Here is a 13,120-nt window from a genome sequence, read left to right as displayed (position 1 = left end):
GAGGTCTTGAGTTGTGAGGACCGGCCAAAATGTTCTCACTTCATAAAAATGCTCTCAATCTGTTGGTTAAAGACGTATTTTGGTAATCACAATGTAGTATGTACACACACACACACACACACACACACACACACACACACACACACACACACACACACACACACACACACACACACACACACACACACACACACGTTTGGTTTACTATCTTTGTGGGGTCATCTCATTGACATAATGCATTTCCTAGCCCTTTCCCCTAAACCCAACCATCAAAAATGATTGCCTACCCCTACTCCTTACCATAATCCAATTCAAACCTAAACTCTAAAACCAAGTCTTGACCCTCAAAAACAGGTCTAAACTTGTGAGGCCCAGCAAAATGGCCCTACATGGACGGGTGGGCCCCACAACTCTGTGAAATCCCGGAATGTTGGCCCCACTATGTAACAAAACACACACACACACACACACACACACACACACACCTACTTGCCTCTGTGTATTATGAGGACATTTTTTCCAAACCGGTTTAATTGTGTATTACAGGGACACCCCTTTCTGCTAATGCCAGAGAGATGGGACTTGCACCCAAAAATTTTTTTTGGGGTTGTCCAGGGAAATTTCACTTCAAAACTTGAAAAAACTCAACACACGAAAAAAAGAAAAACCTGAAAAAATCCGTAATTGTGAGGACATAGATAATGACCTAAATAAGCCACGCCCATTACAAAAATGGTAATTATGAGGACCAACTCACATTACAAGGACAAAGTTTACACAACACACAGCAACCATGTCACTGAAGTGACTTGAAAGTTCTGGCATTCTGACTTTACACAAACTAAAATGGCATTGATGTGTAATGACTTACCTGATATGAGGACACATTGTTGTGCACAGCAATACTGTGAAATGCAAAGTCATACCTGGTCCTTGAGCACCATGTTACAACTTACAATTTTAGGACCGACTGAAACTGGTATTTTAATAAAACAATGCTTCTAATGTGAGAACAGGTTATCAAGGTAAAGTACAGATTTGTAATGGATAAGCTAGACATGAAACCAGATGCAAAAGAGTCAGTGAACATTGAACATTTTATTCTTTTAAACATGACTGCCTCATCTTAAACTTGAACATTGAACATTTTATTCTATAAAACATGACTGCCTCATCTTAAACTTAGGTAGCTCTTAAAAGTGATAACATAGAACGAAGCGGCCGCTTACTTGCCACTTTTCTTTTTGATTGAAGTACCTCGATTGCGTACAAAGTCTCTTATATTTTGAACAGTGCGATTTGCCAGGATAGGGTGCTCTGCAGTCTTGCACAGATCACATTGTATTTTTGTGGCAAACTTCCCCTCCTTAATAAGGTCTTTGAAATGCTTCATCACAGCAGAAACCTCAGCTGGAGACCAAGGATGCTTTTTCTTTCTCCGAAGATCGTCAATTTCATTTGTGAGAAGTTCTATGAAAAATAAATAATTTGTTAGAAACACAAAATGTACTGTATATCAACAGTAAAGACCATTTTCAGTTTTTACCAACACATGCCATCTCAACTCACAATAGTCACCGTTAACAGTGATTCACGACTGACTAAGCCAGGGTACATTTTAAGTCTGAAAAATCTCATGGTACACCCCAAACAAAAATGTCACAAGATGTGAATACACATATCAATCACAGTGGAACCTCGGAGTTCGAATGTCTTGGAGCTCGTACAAATCGGACTTTGAACCCCCCCCCCCCCCCCCCCCCCCCAAAAAAAAAGAGTAAAAATGCCTCGGAGTTTCAAACACCCAAGCAAAGCTGAATGTACCTTGAAAGGGTAGCCTAGAGAAGCAGGCTGATGCCGAATGCTCACATCACGGTAGTCGAGACGAGGCGCTGCTCATAACAAGTCAGAGCGTGAGATGCCCCGTACAGTCGTGAGTGCATTTTGATTTTTCCATGGTAATTTTCTATGCCATGGGCCCAAAAAAAGACAATAGTGCCAGGGGAAGCAAGGAAAAACAAACTACAGTGGATTTAAGAAAGGAGATTATCGCACCTATCGTGACTACTTTCGTAAATACTGGCGCAAAGACCCCTCCGTAGCTGTTTAATAATGTGCCTGACGTTAAACAGCGCATGCAAGGACCCCTTAGTAGTCTAACAATATGCCCAATGTAAAATACACAAACTCCGCACTGAACTAAAGCTTGCATTAACATAGCAATCATGAGGAATTTATAACGGGGTCTGTACATTTGAGAGTGCATTTTTTTATCCACTGATGCAATCACACCACAACAAAAAAGGTCAGGTTTTTTTGTTTTTACTGTACACGTTAAATTAAATAACAAATAAATTAAAATACAAATGTTCTGTTTAGGGAGCTTGGGAACTGATTAATTGCATTTACATTATTTCCTATGGAAAACAATTTCAAGTTAAATTCTATTTATGTCCCTGTAGGGCAATTAATGTTACCGCAAAAACTGAACAACATTTAAGAAACAAAACAAAGACTTTGAACAGTTCACAGGAATGTTCAAACTCTGAGGTACCACTGTATTTATCTTTTGTCATCCAAGGAAGAGCCTTCATTTGTTCTATCACTATACATTCCTGGCATAGATGGTGTAACAAGCATTCATTATATATTCTAAATCATTTTCTGACCATCCATCCATATTCTCTCGAGGGTCGCAAGCATGCTTGAGCCCATCCCATCTGTCAATGGGCGGGAGGTGTGGTTGACCAATTAAGTAAAATTTTATTTCCCCAGAACACACCATAAGTGCTCTCATGGCGCACTGTGCCACGGCACACTTATTAGGAATCACTGGATGAGCAAATGTATGCCATTACATGACGCTGCATTTATTAATTCAGATATAAGCGCAGTCTATAATCATGTCCGATCAAGTCTGAGCTGGTGCATGTACATGTCCCATGGCGACCAAGCGTACATACAAATGTATTATAATTTCATCCTTGTTAATTTTTACTGCGGTACATTAAGCCTGGTTCACATGGCCGGAGAATTGGCCAGAGTTTAGCCCCAAACTTCCCCTGCCGACATCCAAACGATAATCATAACAGATAATCCTGCCGTGTGTCCTGTGTGCTGACGCCACACACGGCTCATACAGATATCGGCCCTAGGAAGGACCTCCAACTTGAAATTGGGGATATTCAACATGTTGGATTGTTTTGGCCCAGCTTCACTCCATGTGCAGAGTGCCCCGAGGACAAAAACGTAACCTGGCAATAGCCAGATTGATATTGTGATTCACTCAAGGAAGTTAATATATACAATATCAATCTGGGACTGCTCCGCAGGGATTTGCTTGGGTAAGGTGGGACATTCTGTACAATACTTTGAGCTGATTGGACGATGCAGCATTGTGCACATTTGTTTTGACCAATCACAGCCACAGATGAAAATGTCGTATTTGTTCTCGTCAAGGGGGGGAATGGTCCGAACCATGGATCGGTGGAAATCAACAGGCTTGGTACAAGATGTATTCTTCGGAGTTTGTAACTCACAAAATACCACCAGAATTCATCTTGCAGAGCAAGGTTAAAACCACAGCGCAGCCAATCCGAAAGCAAGCCGACGAGTACGATGGTGGGAAATCCAAAATCAATACAGTCATGGAGCAGTAGAAAGTCTGTGCTTGCGCTATTACACTTTTTTTTTTATCCACATACATACTACACGAACAAACGTGGTCTCCGGGCGGGAAGCGAACCCGCGCCAGCAGCACCAAGGGCAAGTGATGCCTCGCCACCCAGAGCCAATTTACAGTGCTTTAAATACCATTTCTTTTTACGACGCTTTTTCGGCTGAAAACAAACCAGGAAGTATCGTGACTGATTCTGTATGTTTGTTGACTCAAGAGGTTTTGCAGGACTTTAGTATCACATTCATTAATGAACTTTGTTCGTGTGTGTGTTTGATTGTGCAGTGTGGCTGCACACCACAAACGGTACGTTCAAAACTGTTACTCTTGTGATTTTTTTCTCTTCACGTGGCGTCTCTCACAGTTTGGAAGTCGGCCGACAATTTTAAAATCCTACCGTGTCAACCAGGCTTAAGTGGTACATTATTATATAGTATGTCTGTGTAATTTACCGTGATGTCCACGAGGCTTTGTCTTCCTGGCTTTTTTGGCCTTGGGCCCTGAAGGTTGTTTAACAGGCTGCCACAATGTCTCGGTTCCTGTAGAAAGTACAATATAGCTCAATGTAGTATTACAACAGAATTTGAACTAAACATGATACTCTTCTTTACATAATAATTTAGTAGTGCGGGGGTGCCCAAGTATCGTTATCAGACATATGCTTGCATGGCATTTGCGGTACGGTCAATATGTGCCTCCCAAGCCTTGATGCCCCAATCCGATGTCGGAAGTCTGAAAGTCCGTCGGAATGCGCAAACAACACACAGAAGTACATTGTAACTCTTAACCATACCTCTGGATGTTCCTTCTTGTGGATCATCTGTAGGTGGAATATTTTAAAAATAAAATAAAAATAATTAATTGCAAGGTTTGGCCAACAAGCCGCAAATCATACAATAAAGCATGTTATCAGATGGCGGCTCATACCATGTGTGGGCCCTGAAGGTTGTTTAACAACGATGGCGATGCGCAATTAAGATAGTCTCTGATTGGTCAAAGTCAGACTAAAGTATGCAATCCAATATTAATTTGTTACATGTCTTTGCAATACACATATTGCATGAGCCGTTTGTGTGACAATATATTTTTTTCAAATACCGTGCAGGGTCTTGCTTCTAAAAAATATTTCAACATCAACATGCAAAGAGAAATCAAGTCACCTGGTCAACTTTGGCACATTCTATCACAGCTGTCTCTTCATCAAGTTGTGCTTCAATTGAAACCTGGTGCAGATGAAGAGAAAAATACAACTAAAATTCTGTTCTTAGTAACACACAAGACTGTACCTGTGCATTAACACAGTTACAGTACAATGAATAGAATAAAGTATTGTGAATGCAGACACATTTTATTTGCCATTACAAAAATAAATGCATCACATAAATCCACCAGCATTAGAGGTTTGAGTAAATTGATGATATCTATTTTTCACAATGAAACAACAGAAAACACACACAGTCCTCACAGAGTCCAAACCTGACCAGAGTATGAATTGTGAGGACTGTATCTGTAAAGCCAAGCCCTGAAAACGTATTTTACACTAAGTGTATAAATACACTGTCCTCAGAGTGTCAGTTATTCACATCTACAACATTGTGAGGACTATGTATCTGCGATGGCTGCGCAGATCAAATCCTTTCAAATTAAGTTATTTTTTGTTAGTAAAGGTCGTCGATACAATTCTCTTGTATGGCGATGTGCAATTAAGCTAGTCTCTGATTGGTCAAAGTCAGACTAAAGTATGCAATCCAATATTAATTTGTTACATGTCTTTGCAATACACATATTGCATGAGCCGTTCGTGTGACAATATATTTTTTTCAAATACCGTGCAGGGTCTTGCTTCTAAAAAATATTTCAACATCAACATGCAAAGAGAAATCAAGTCACCTGGTCAACTTTGGCACATTCTATCACAGCTGTCTCTTCATCAAGTTGTGCTTCAATTGAAACCTGGTGCAGATGAAGAGAAAAATACAACTAAAATTCTGTTCTTAGTAACACACAAGACTGTACCTGTGCATTAACACAGTTACAGTACAATGAATAGAATAAAGTATTGTGAATGCAGACACATTTTATTTGCCATTACAAAAATAAATGCATCACATAAATCCACCAGCATTAGAGGTTTGAGTAAATTGATGATATCTATTTTTCACAATGAAACAACAGAAAACACACACAGTCCTCACAGAGTCCAAACCTGACCAGAGTATGAATTGTGAGGACTGTATCTGTAAAGCCAAGCCCTGAAAACGTATTTTACACTAAGTGTATAAATACACTGTCCTCAGAGTGTCAGTTATTCACATCTACAACATTGTGAGGACTATGTATCTGCGATGGCTGCGTAGATCAAATCCTTTCAAATTAAGTTATTTTTTGTTAGTAACGGTCGTCGATACAATTCTCTTGTATGGCGATGTGCAATTAAGCTAGTCTCTGATTGGTCAAAGTCAGACTAAAGTATGCAATCCAATATTAATTTGTTACATGTCTTTGCAATACACATATTGCATGAGCCGTTTGTGTGACAATATATTTTTTTCAAATACCGTGCAGGGTCTTGCTTCTAAAAAATATTTCAACATCAACATGCAAAGAGAAATCAAGTCACCTGGTCAACTTTGGCACATTCTATCACAGCTGTCTCTTCATCAAGTTGTGCTTCAATTGAAACCTGGTGCAGATGAAGAGAAAAATACAACTAAAATTCTGTTCTTAGTAACACACAAGACTGTACCTGTGCATTAACACAGTTACAGTACAATGAATAGAATAAAGTATTGTGAATGCAGACACATTTTATTTGCCATTACAAAAATAAATGCATCACATAAATCCACCAGCATTAGAGGTTTGAGTAAATTGATGATATCTATTTTTCACAATGAAACAACAGAAAACACACACAGTCCTCACAGAGTCCAAACCTGACCAGAGTATGAATTGTGAGGACTGTATCTGTAAAGCCAAGCCCTGAAAACGTATTTTACACTAAGTGTATAAATACACTGTCCTCAGAGTGTCAGTTATTCACATCTACAACATTGTGAGGACTATGTATCTGCGATGGCTGCGCAGATCAAATCCTTTCAAATTAAGTTATTTTTTGTTAGTAACGGTCGTCGATACAATTCTCTTGTATGGCGATGTGCAATTAAGCTAGTCTCTGATTGGTCAAAGTCAGACTAAAGTATGCAATCCAATATTAATTTGTTACATGTCTTTGCAATACACATATTGCATGAGCCGTTCGTGTGACAATATATTTTTTTCAAATACCGTGCAGGGTCTTGCTTCTAAAAAATATTTCAACATCAACATGCAAAGAGAAATCAAGTCACCTGGTCAACTTTGGCACATTCTATCACAGCTGTCTCTTCATCAAGTTGTGCTTCAATTGAAACCTGGTGCAGATGAAGAGAAAAATACAACTAAAATTCTGTTCTTAGTAACACACAAGACTGTACCTGTGCATTAACACAGTTACAGTACAATTAATAGAATAAAGTATTGTGAATGCAGACACATTTTATTTGCCATTACAAAAATAAATGCATCACATAAATCCACCAGCATTAGAGGTTTGAGTAAATTGATGATATCTATTTTTCACAATGAAACAACAGAAAACACACACAGTCCTCACAGAGTCCAAACCTGACCAGAGTATGAATTGTGAGGACTGTATCTGTAAAGCCAAGCCCTGAAAACGTATTTTACACTAAGTGTATAAATACACTGTCCTCAGAGTGTCAGTTATTCACATCTACAACATTGTGAGGACTATGTATCTGCGATGGCTGCGTAGATCAAATCCTTTCAAATTAAGTTATTTTTTGTTAGTAAAGGTCGTCGATACAATTCTCTTGTATGGCGATGTGCAATTAAGCTAGTCTCTGATTGGTCAAAGTCAGACTAAAGTATGCAATCCAATATTAATTTGTTACATGTCTTTGCAATACACATATTGCATGAGCCGTTCGTGTGACAATATATTTTTTTCAAATACCGTGCAGGGTCTTGCTTCTAAAAAATATTTCAACATCAACATGCAAAGAGAAATCAAGTCACCTGGTCAACTTTGGCACATTCTATCACAGCTGTCTCTTCATCAAGTTGTGCTTCAATTGAAACCTGGTGCAGATGAAGAGAAAAATACAACTAAAATTCTGTTCTTAGTAACACACAAGACTGTACCTGTGCATTAACACAGTTACAGTACAATGAATAGAATAAAGTATTGTGAATGGTTCTCTTGTATGGCGATGCGCAATTAAGATAGTCTCTGATTGGTCAAAATCAAACTCAACTAGGGCTGGGCAATAAATCAAATTAATTAGCTTAATCGTCATTTTTAAAATGTAATAGTTGAAAATTTGCTAAAGCGTGAAATCGAATTTTGTCTTCTGGATTATTAAAAGCTATTATGTTCCATTACATCCAGATGTTATTGTGAGTTGTAATTTTGCACAAGTGGTGGCAGATTGTTGGATGGTTGGTTTTAAAGACTTTTTATTTCTTTTTTTGGCCATATCGCTCAGCCCCAGACTAAAGTCAATCAATCAATCCAATATTCCTTTGTTACATGTCTTTGCAATAAACATATTGCATGAGCCATTCGTGCGCCAAGATTTTTTCCATATATTGTGCAGCCCTAGTATCTCCACCCTCCACTAATTTCTTGCTTCTGAAAACCGATTTCAACATTAAAAAATAAATCTCGTCACCTGGTCAACTTTGGGGCAGTCTGTGATAGCTCTGTCTTCATCAGGTTGTTTTTCAGTGGAAACCTGATGCAGATGAATAGAAAAATACCAATACAATACAATTTTTACTAAGACAAGACTGTTATAATGCAATTTCATGTAATCATGAATGTGCGACCAGTAATTCTAGTATGTCACATGTATGACACAATATCCAAATGTCATGATAAGAAATCAAGATATGATAATTAACATGATGTGAGGTTGGCGATACTCACGATAACTGAGAAAAAAAAGTCACAATATTGTAAAAAAAATTATAATATAAAAAATAATAATGATATTGAGAAAATAATTGTGTTTTTGTAAATAACAGTGACAAAAGAGTTGGCCAGTATTTTTACCGTCGGGTGTTTCCATTGGCTCAGTGGTTCAAAGTTTCATTGTATAATCATAATTAATCCTTTTTTTGTTTTGTCAAAACTTGCACGATAAAATGTTACTAAAAATCCCTGTAGACAGTTTATGCAAGTTTTTAAATCAGTAATGCAGTGACACGGGAGGAGAAATTCTATATTTTACTTTGCAATTCAATTACAGTGTCCACTAAATTTCCATATACCGCTCTTAACATTTTTAATTATGGGCTACTGTGTTCCTATTTGTTTTTTGGGGTTTTTTATGTTGCTGAGGCATAATCATGTAAATAAACAATAGGTATTTTCAGTATTTCACCAAAGATGCACCTGTTCATAGTGACAATACTGGGAAATTAACCTAAATTCAAACAGCAAGCCGTTAACTCTTTGTGAAAATTAACTTGTCTCTACCTTTAGTCTCCATGGAAAATCAAAATTGCCATAGTTGTAGGTTATTTCCTCCCCTGGCTCAATGTCCTTTGTCGCAAACAAACAGAGATGGGGCTGTCCGTCTACAGTGATTCTCTGCATTTTGCTGTTTGGGCTGATGTGTTCATCATTGACGAGTCTCCCAAGTGAATTATCCTCTCTGGCTGCATCAATGCTGAAATTGTTAAATAAATTAAAAAAGACAAAATTAATAAAACTATAAAGACAAGCACACATGATATGTATTAATAACCCCCACCTCTTCCACTATAATGTCAATGGTAAAATACAAAATTATTATTAAAAAAAAGTATACCCAACTCAGTTTATCAACATCTGGACACTAATTTTAAATTAGTTATTTTAGGTCAGAAAATATGTTTAACTTCATGAAACTGAGTGAAGCTAAATTTGATTTACGTACCGTAGGCATAGTAGGTCTGAGTGTTCATCAAAAACTAGAAATGTTATTCCTAAAATAAACATTTAAGCCACTGTAATACCATGCAGTTTGACCATGAGCACTATGCTTAAATTCAGAATAAATAAATAAATAAATAACCGTGCTTACGATGATCAATTCAAAATAAAAATAAACTCAACATGTCAAATATGGCCATTTAGATTTTAGGAACACAACTTTAAGCCATTAATACCTTGTTATTTTATGCATGGACAATATATAAAATAATGTTTCTGCCTCATATTGCGCTTAAAGTTGTGTTCTTAAATCCTAAACAGCCATATTAAAAAGGTTGTGTTGATTTTTTGTTTAATTTACTGGGCAATAAGAGTTTTACAGAATAAATGAAAGCAAGCTTCTATCTCTTTTCTGCTGATCCGAAAAACTATCCGATCCGAACCGTGACTTTTGTGATTCTTTGCACCACCAATAGTTGTCGCCATGTTTGTTTCTATTTACAAATTAAACAGAATAAAACACGGATTTGACTACAGTTTTCACAGTATTCGAATGATCGAGGTACTCCCATTCTCTCTTGATAAAAGGTATCATTTAACATTAAGATTTTTGAGACAAATGTTCATTCCACTTAAACTGTTCACCATTTTTGGGGGGTTATTACTGTCAGAAAATGTTTCAGATTAAATTAGCAGGTGCCGCAATTGTTATAATTAGAGAAAGTTACAGTTGCTTGAAAGTTTACATACCCTTGGGGTGTGTAAACTTATGAGCACAACTGTAAATGTACAAAAGCTTAACGTCGCTTAATGACACTAAAATGCTATTAATAGTCACCAAAATTCACAAGCACATCTCTACTAATGTCAACTTCAACCTCTGGAAAATATCAAAACAATTGCCACAGTATTTTGTATTTTATGGACATTAAGCCGGTTTCTCACCATTATAATGTGCTCACATAAGTTTACACAACCCTCGGGTATGCTTTCAAGTACAACTATAAGTTGACTTTAGTTTTACTCATCCACCAAAAAGAGAATCAAGCATTCAACGCTTCTGAACATTAAATGGAATTTACTTTAACATAGTTGAGAACTCAAATTTAAGTCACTGTAGTCTATTTTGAAAACTGCACACTATTGATACATTCTGGTAATGATATGTATTTGACTTAATTTGAGTATTGAACACTCACAGAAAATACGTTGACATCTAATATGTCTAAGATTTATTTATTCACTCGTTTTGTGTTATTTTGTTCTACCCGTCTTTATTGCATGACTGATATTTATTCCATGTACAGCATTATGTATGCGGCTATGGTTATTTTATAGTCCTTTAGAAATAAAGTTGAGCAAGTCACACTATGAGTAAATTAATTTGCTATTTCTTCCCAAAATAGTCAACTTAACTTAACTTATGTTTTACAACATAGTAAAATCACTATACAAAGTAGCAGCCTGCAGGTGTTTATATTTTTTAGGGCGACTCCCAAAAAAAGCCAAAATTAAGTATGACAACACACCATATAAACATACCATAGTGTTTTTCCATCATAGCGAAATTCAAACATGAAAACCTTCAGGGCATCATGATAAACTCTCAGCCTGTTTTCACGTTCCTGTTTGCTTACAAGTTCTCCTCGATATTCAATGAGAAAGTCTCCCTTCTGAAAGGAGCAGCAACTGAACACTCCTCGACCTTACATAGAAAAAAGGATACATCAGAAATATTTCATTATAACAATAATGAAAACTAGGCCCATACTAAAGAATATTTTACCAATACTCACCTTTGAATGAATTGATATATTTTATGGTGAAGCCATCCTTGTCTTTAGCCAAGGATGAAAAGTATGCTGCCTCGTCTTTGGGCTTAACTTTTGCTCTCTGTCGCCTCATGACTGACATGTTACTGAAGATAATGATCTAAAGCTATAGAAAAAATGAGTTTCAATTAGTTTGATAGGTAACTTGACGCAGATGTTTTGAAGTTGACTTTCAGTGTACCTTGAAAGCCTGTACAGTGTACAGTAAATGTGCCAAACAAAATAAAATACAGCTCTGCTAAACATTTACATAAATGAAATGTAATGAACACTAACAGACTTTACTGAAATATTTTTATTGAAAGAACAAATGTAAGTAAACACAAATACAGCAATTTACCAAATTATAAGTGATTACTAAGCCATTGTTTAGAACAAACAAGAGTAACTGTAAATTAAATTAATGACATAATGACACATACTAAGTTAGGATGGTCTGCCTTTTATTCAGAGTAATTAACTTCATTACTCCACCATACAGGGACATAAAACGTTTACCAGTATTTTCCTTTGTATATTTTCACATCACAAACCAGCCTATCAATCCACCCTGTTATGGCTTTCCTCTTAAAAAATAAAATTAGCATTTATCTTACTCAACAGACGGTTAGCTTTGCTATGCTAACCGTCGCTAACAAAAGCATAGCAATTCTAAATAATTATCTGCATCCATCATAATCAACAGACTTTTTGTTTTGCTGCACTTACACTGAACTTGCATTATAATTCATTGCCGCGAAATTGCAAGGCGCAATGTACACGAGCGACCAACATAAAAAAAACAATTTGGAGGAAAAATGTCGAACTTTAAACCTACCTCATTAGCACAGCTGCAAGCCATCTGCGTTGAGTGGACGTCACGTGAAGTAATTAGAGCCGGGGGCGGTTCTCTTTCGGTGCTGCTAGATGACGTCACTTCCGTACTCCGGACAATATAATAAATCACATTTAAATCAACAAATTGGTTCAGTTGTTGGATTATGAACATTGTTGATAAGAGTGGCTATTGTATGATTTACAGTTTTACAGTAAAAAAAAAAAAGAGCACATTTAAAATTAACCCCAAAGGCTCATATACTAAATTAATTACCACAGACGAAAACAAAGGATATTATTGCTAGAATTATAGATAATTTTTTAATTGTAAAATGTGATTTTAGTTTTGTTTTTTTAAAAACGTTTTTTTTTTTTTTTCATTAATGAAAATGTTTATTTGCTTTAGTAAATAAAATAACCTTGCTGCTGTCACACAGTTGCGGTCCTAGGATGTTTTGGTATTATACTTCAGTAATGGATGCATGTGTTCTTTGGCAAAATTGTGAGCGAGCCCAATTTCTTGGCTAAGAAGCAACCTTGCAAACAAATGGTCACATGAAGCACTTACTGTTGGCATGAAGCAGGACTAATGGTAGCGCTCACCTTTTCTTCAACAGACAAGCATTTTTCCAGATGCCCCAAGCAGTTGGAAAGGGGGTTAATCAGAGAAAAATAACTTTAATCTTTTTTCCCTTATTTTGGTCTGTATTTATGGAATCCCTTTTTCACTGGTCACACCAGGCCATCCTCCAAAAGTCTTACTCCCTCACCATGGGTGTAGATTGACTCATACCTGCTTACTGCCATTCCTGA

At 36.8% G+C, this 13,120-nt stretch overlaps 1 protein-coding gene across 3 annotated transcripts; it reads right to left on the bottom strand.

Moving 5' to 3' along the window:
• Positions 1-1,079: 1,079 nt before the first annotated feature.
• On the bottom strand, positions 1,080-12,556 carry LOC147181975 (N-lysine methyltransferase KMT5A-A-like). 3 transcript variants are annotated; one of them, XM_086097710.1, is made up of 10 exons: positions 12,309-12,556; positions 11,456-11,597; positions 11,202-11,364; positions 9,222-9,423; positions 8,413-8,475; positions 7,757-7,819; positions 4,837-4,899; positions 4,343-4,408; positions 4,129-4,215; positions 1,080-1,470 (listed from the first exon to the last, which is right to left on the bottom strand). In XM_086097710.1, the coding sequence occupies exons 2-8, from the start codon at positions 11,571-11,573 to the stop codon at positions 4,361-4,363; spliced, it is 720 nt and encodes a 239-aa protein (XP_085953836.1). In that variant the 5' UTR covers positions 11,574-11,597; positions 12,309-12,556; the 3' UTR covers positions 1,080-1,470; positions 4,129-4,215; positions 4,343-4,360. The 3 variants fall into 3 exon arrangements, 2 of the variants coding, with proteins under 2 accessions (XP_085953836.1, XP_085953846.1); XM_086097720.1 differs by having other exon boundaries at positions 9,222-9,414; positions 12,309-12,547; XR_015097326.1 differs by lacking the exons at positions 1,080-1,470; positions 4,129-4,215; positions 4,343-4,408; positions 4,837-4,899 and adding an exon at positions 7,071-7,089 and having other exon boundaries at positions 9,222-9,414; positions 12,309-12,544.
• Between the last annotated feature and the right edge of the window lie 564 nt (positions 12,557-13,120).

The sequence above is a fragment of the Leptonotus elevatus genome, chromosome 1, assembly GCF_054856555.1.
Source record: "Leptonotus elevatus isolate MCC_2025b chromosome 1, RoL_Lele_1.0, whole genome shotgun sequence".
Classification (NCBI taxonomy): Eukaryota; Metazoa; Chordata; class Actinopteri; order Syngnathiformes; family Syngnathidae; genus Leptonotus; species Leptonotus elevatus.
Note: the sequence above shows the minus strand (reverse complement) of the source record. Positions and strands in the feature narration are given on the sequence as shown.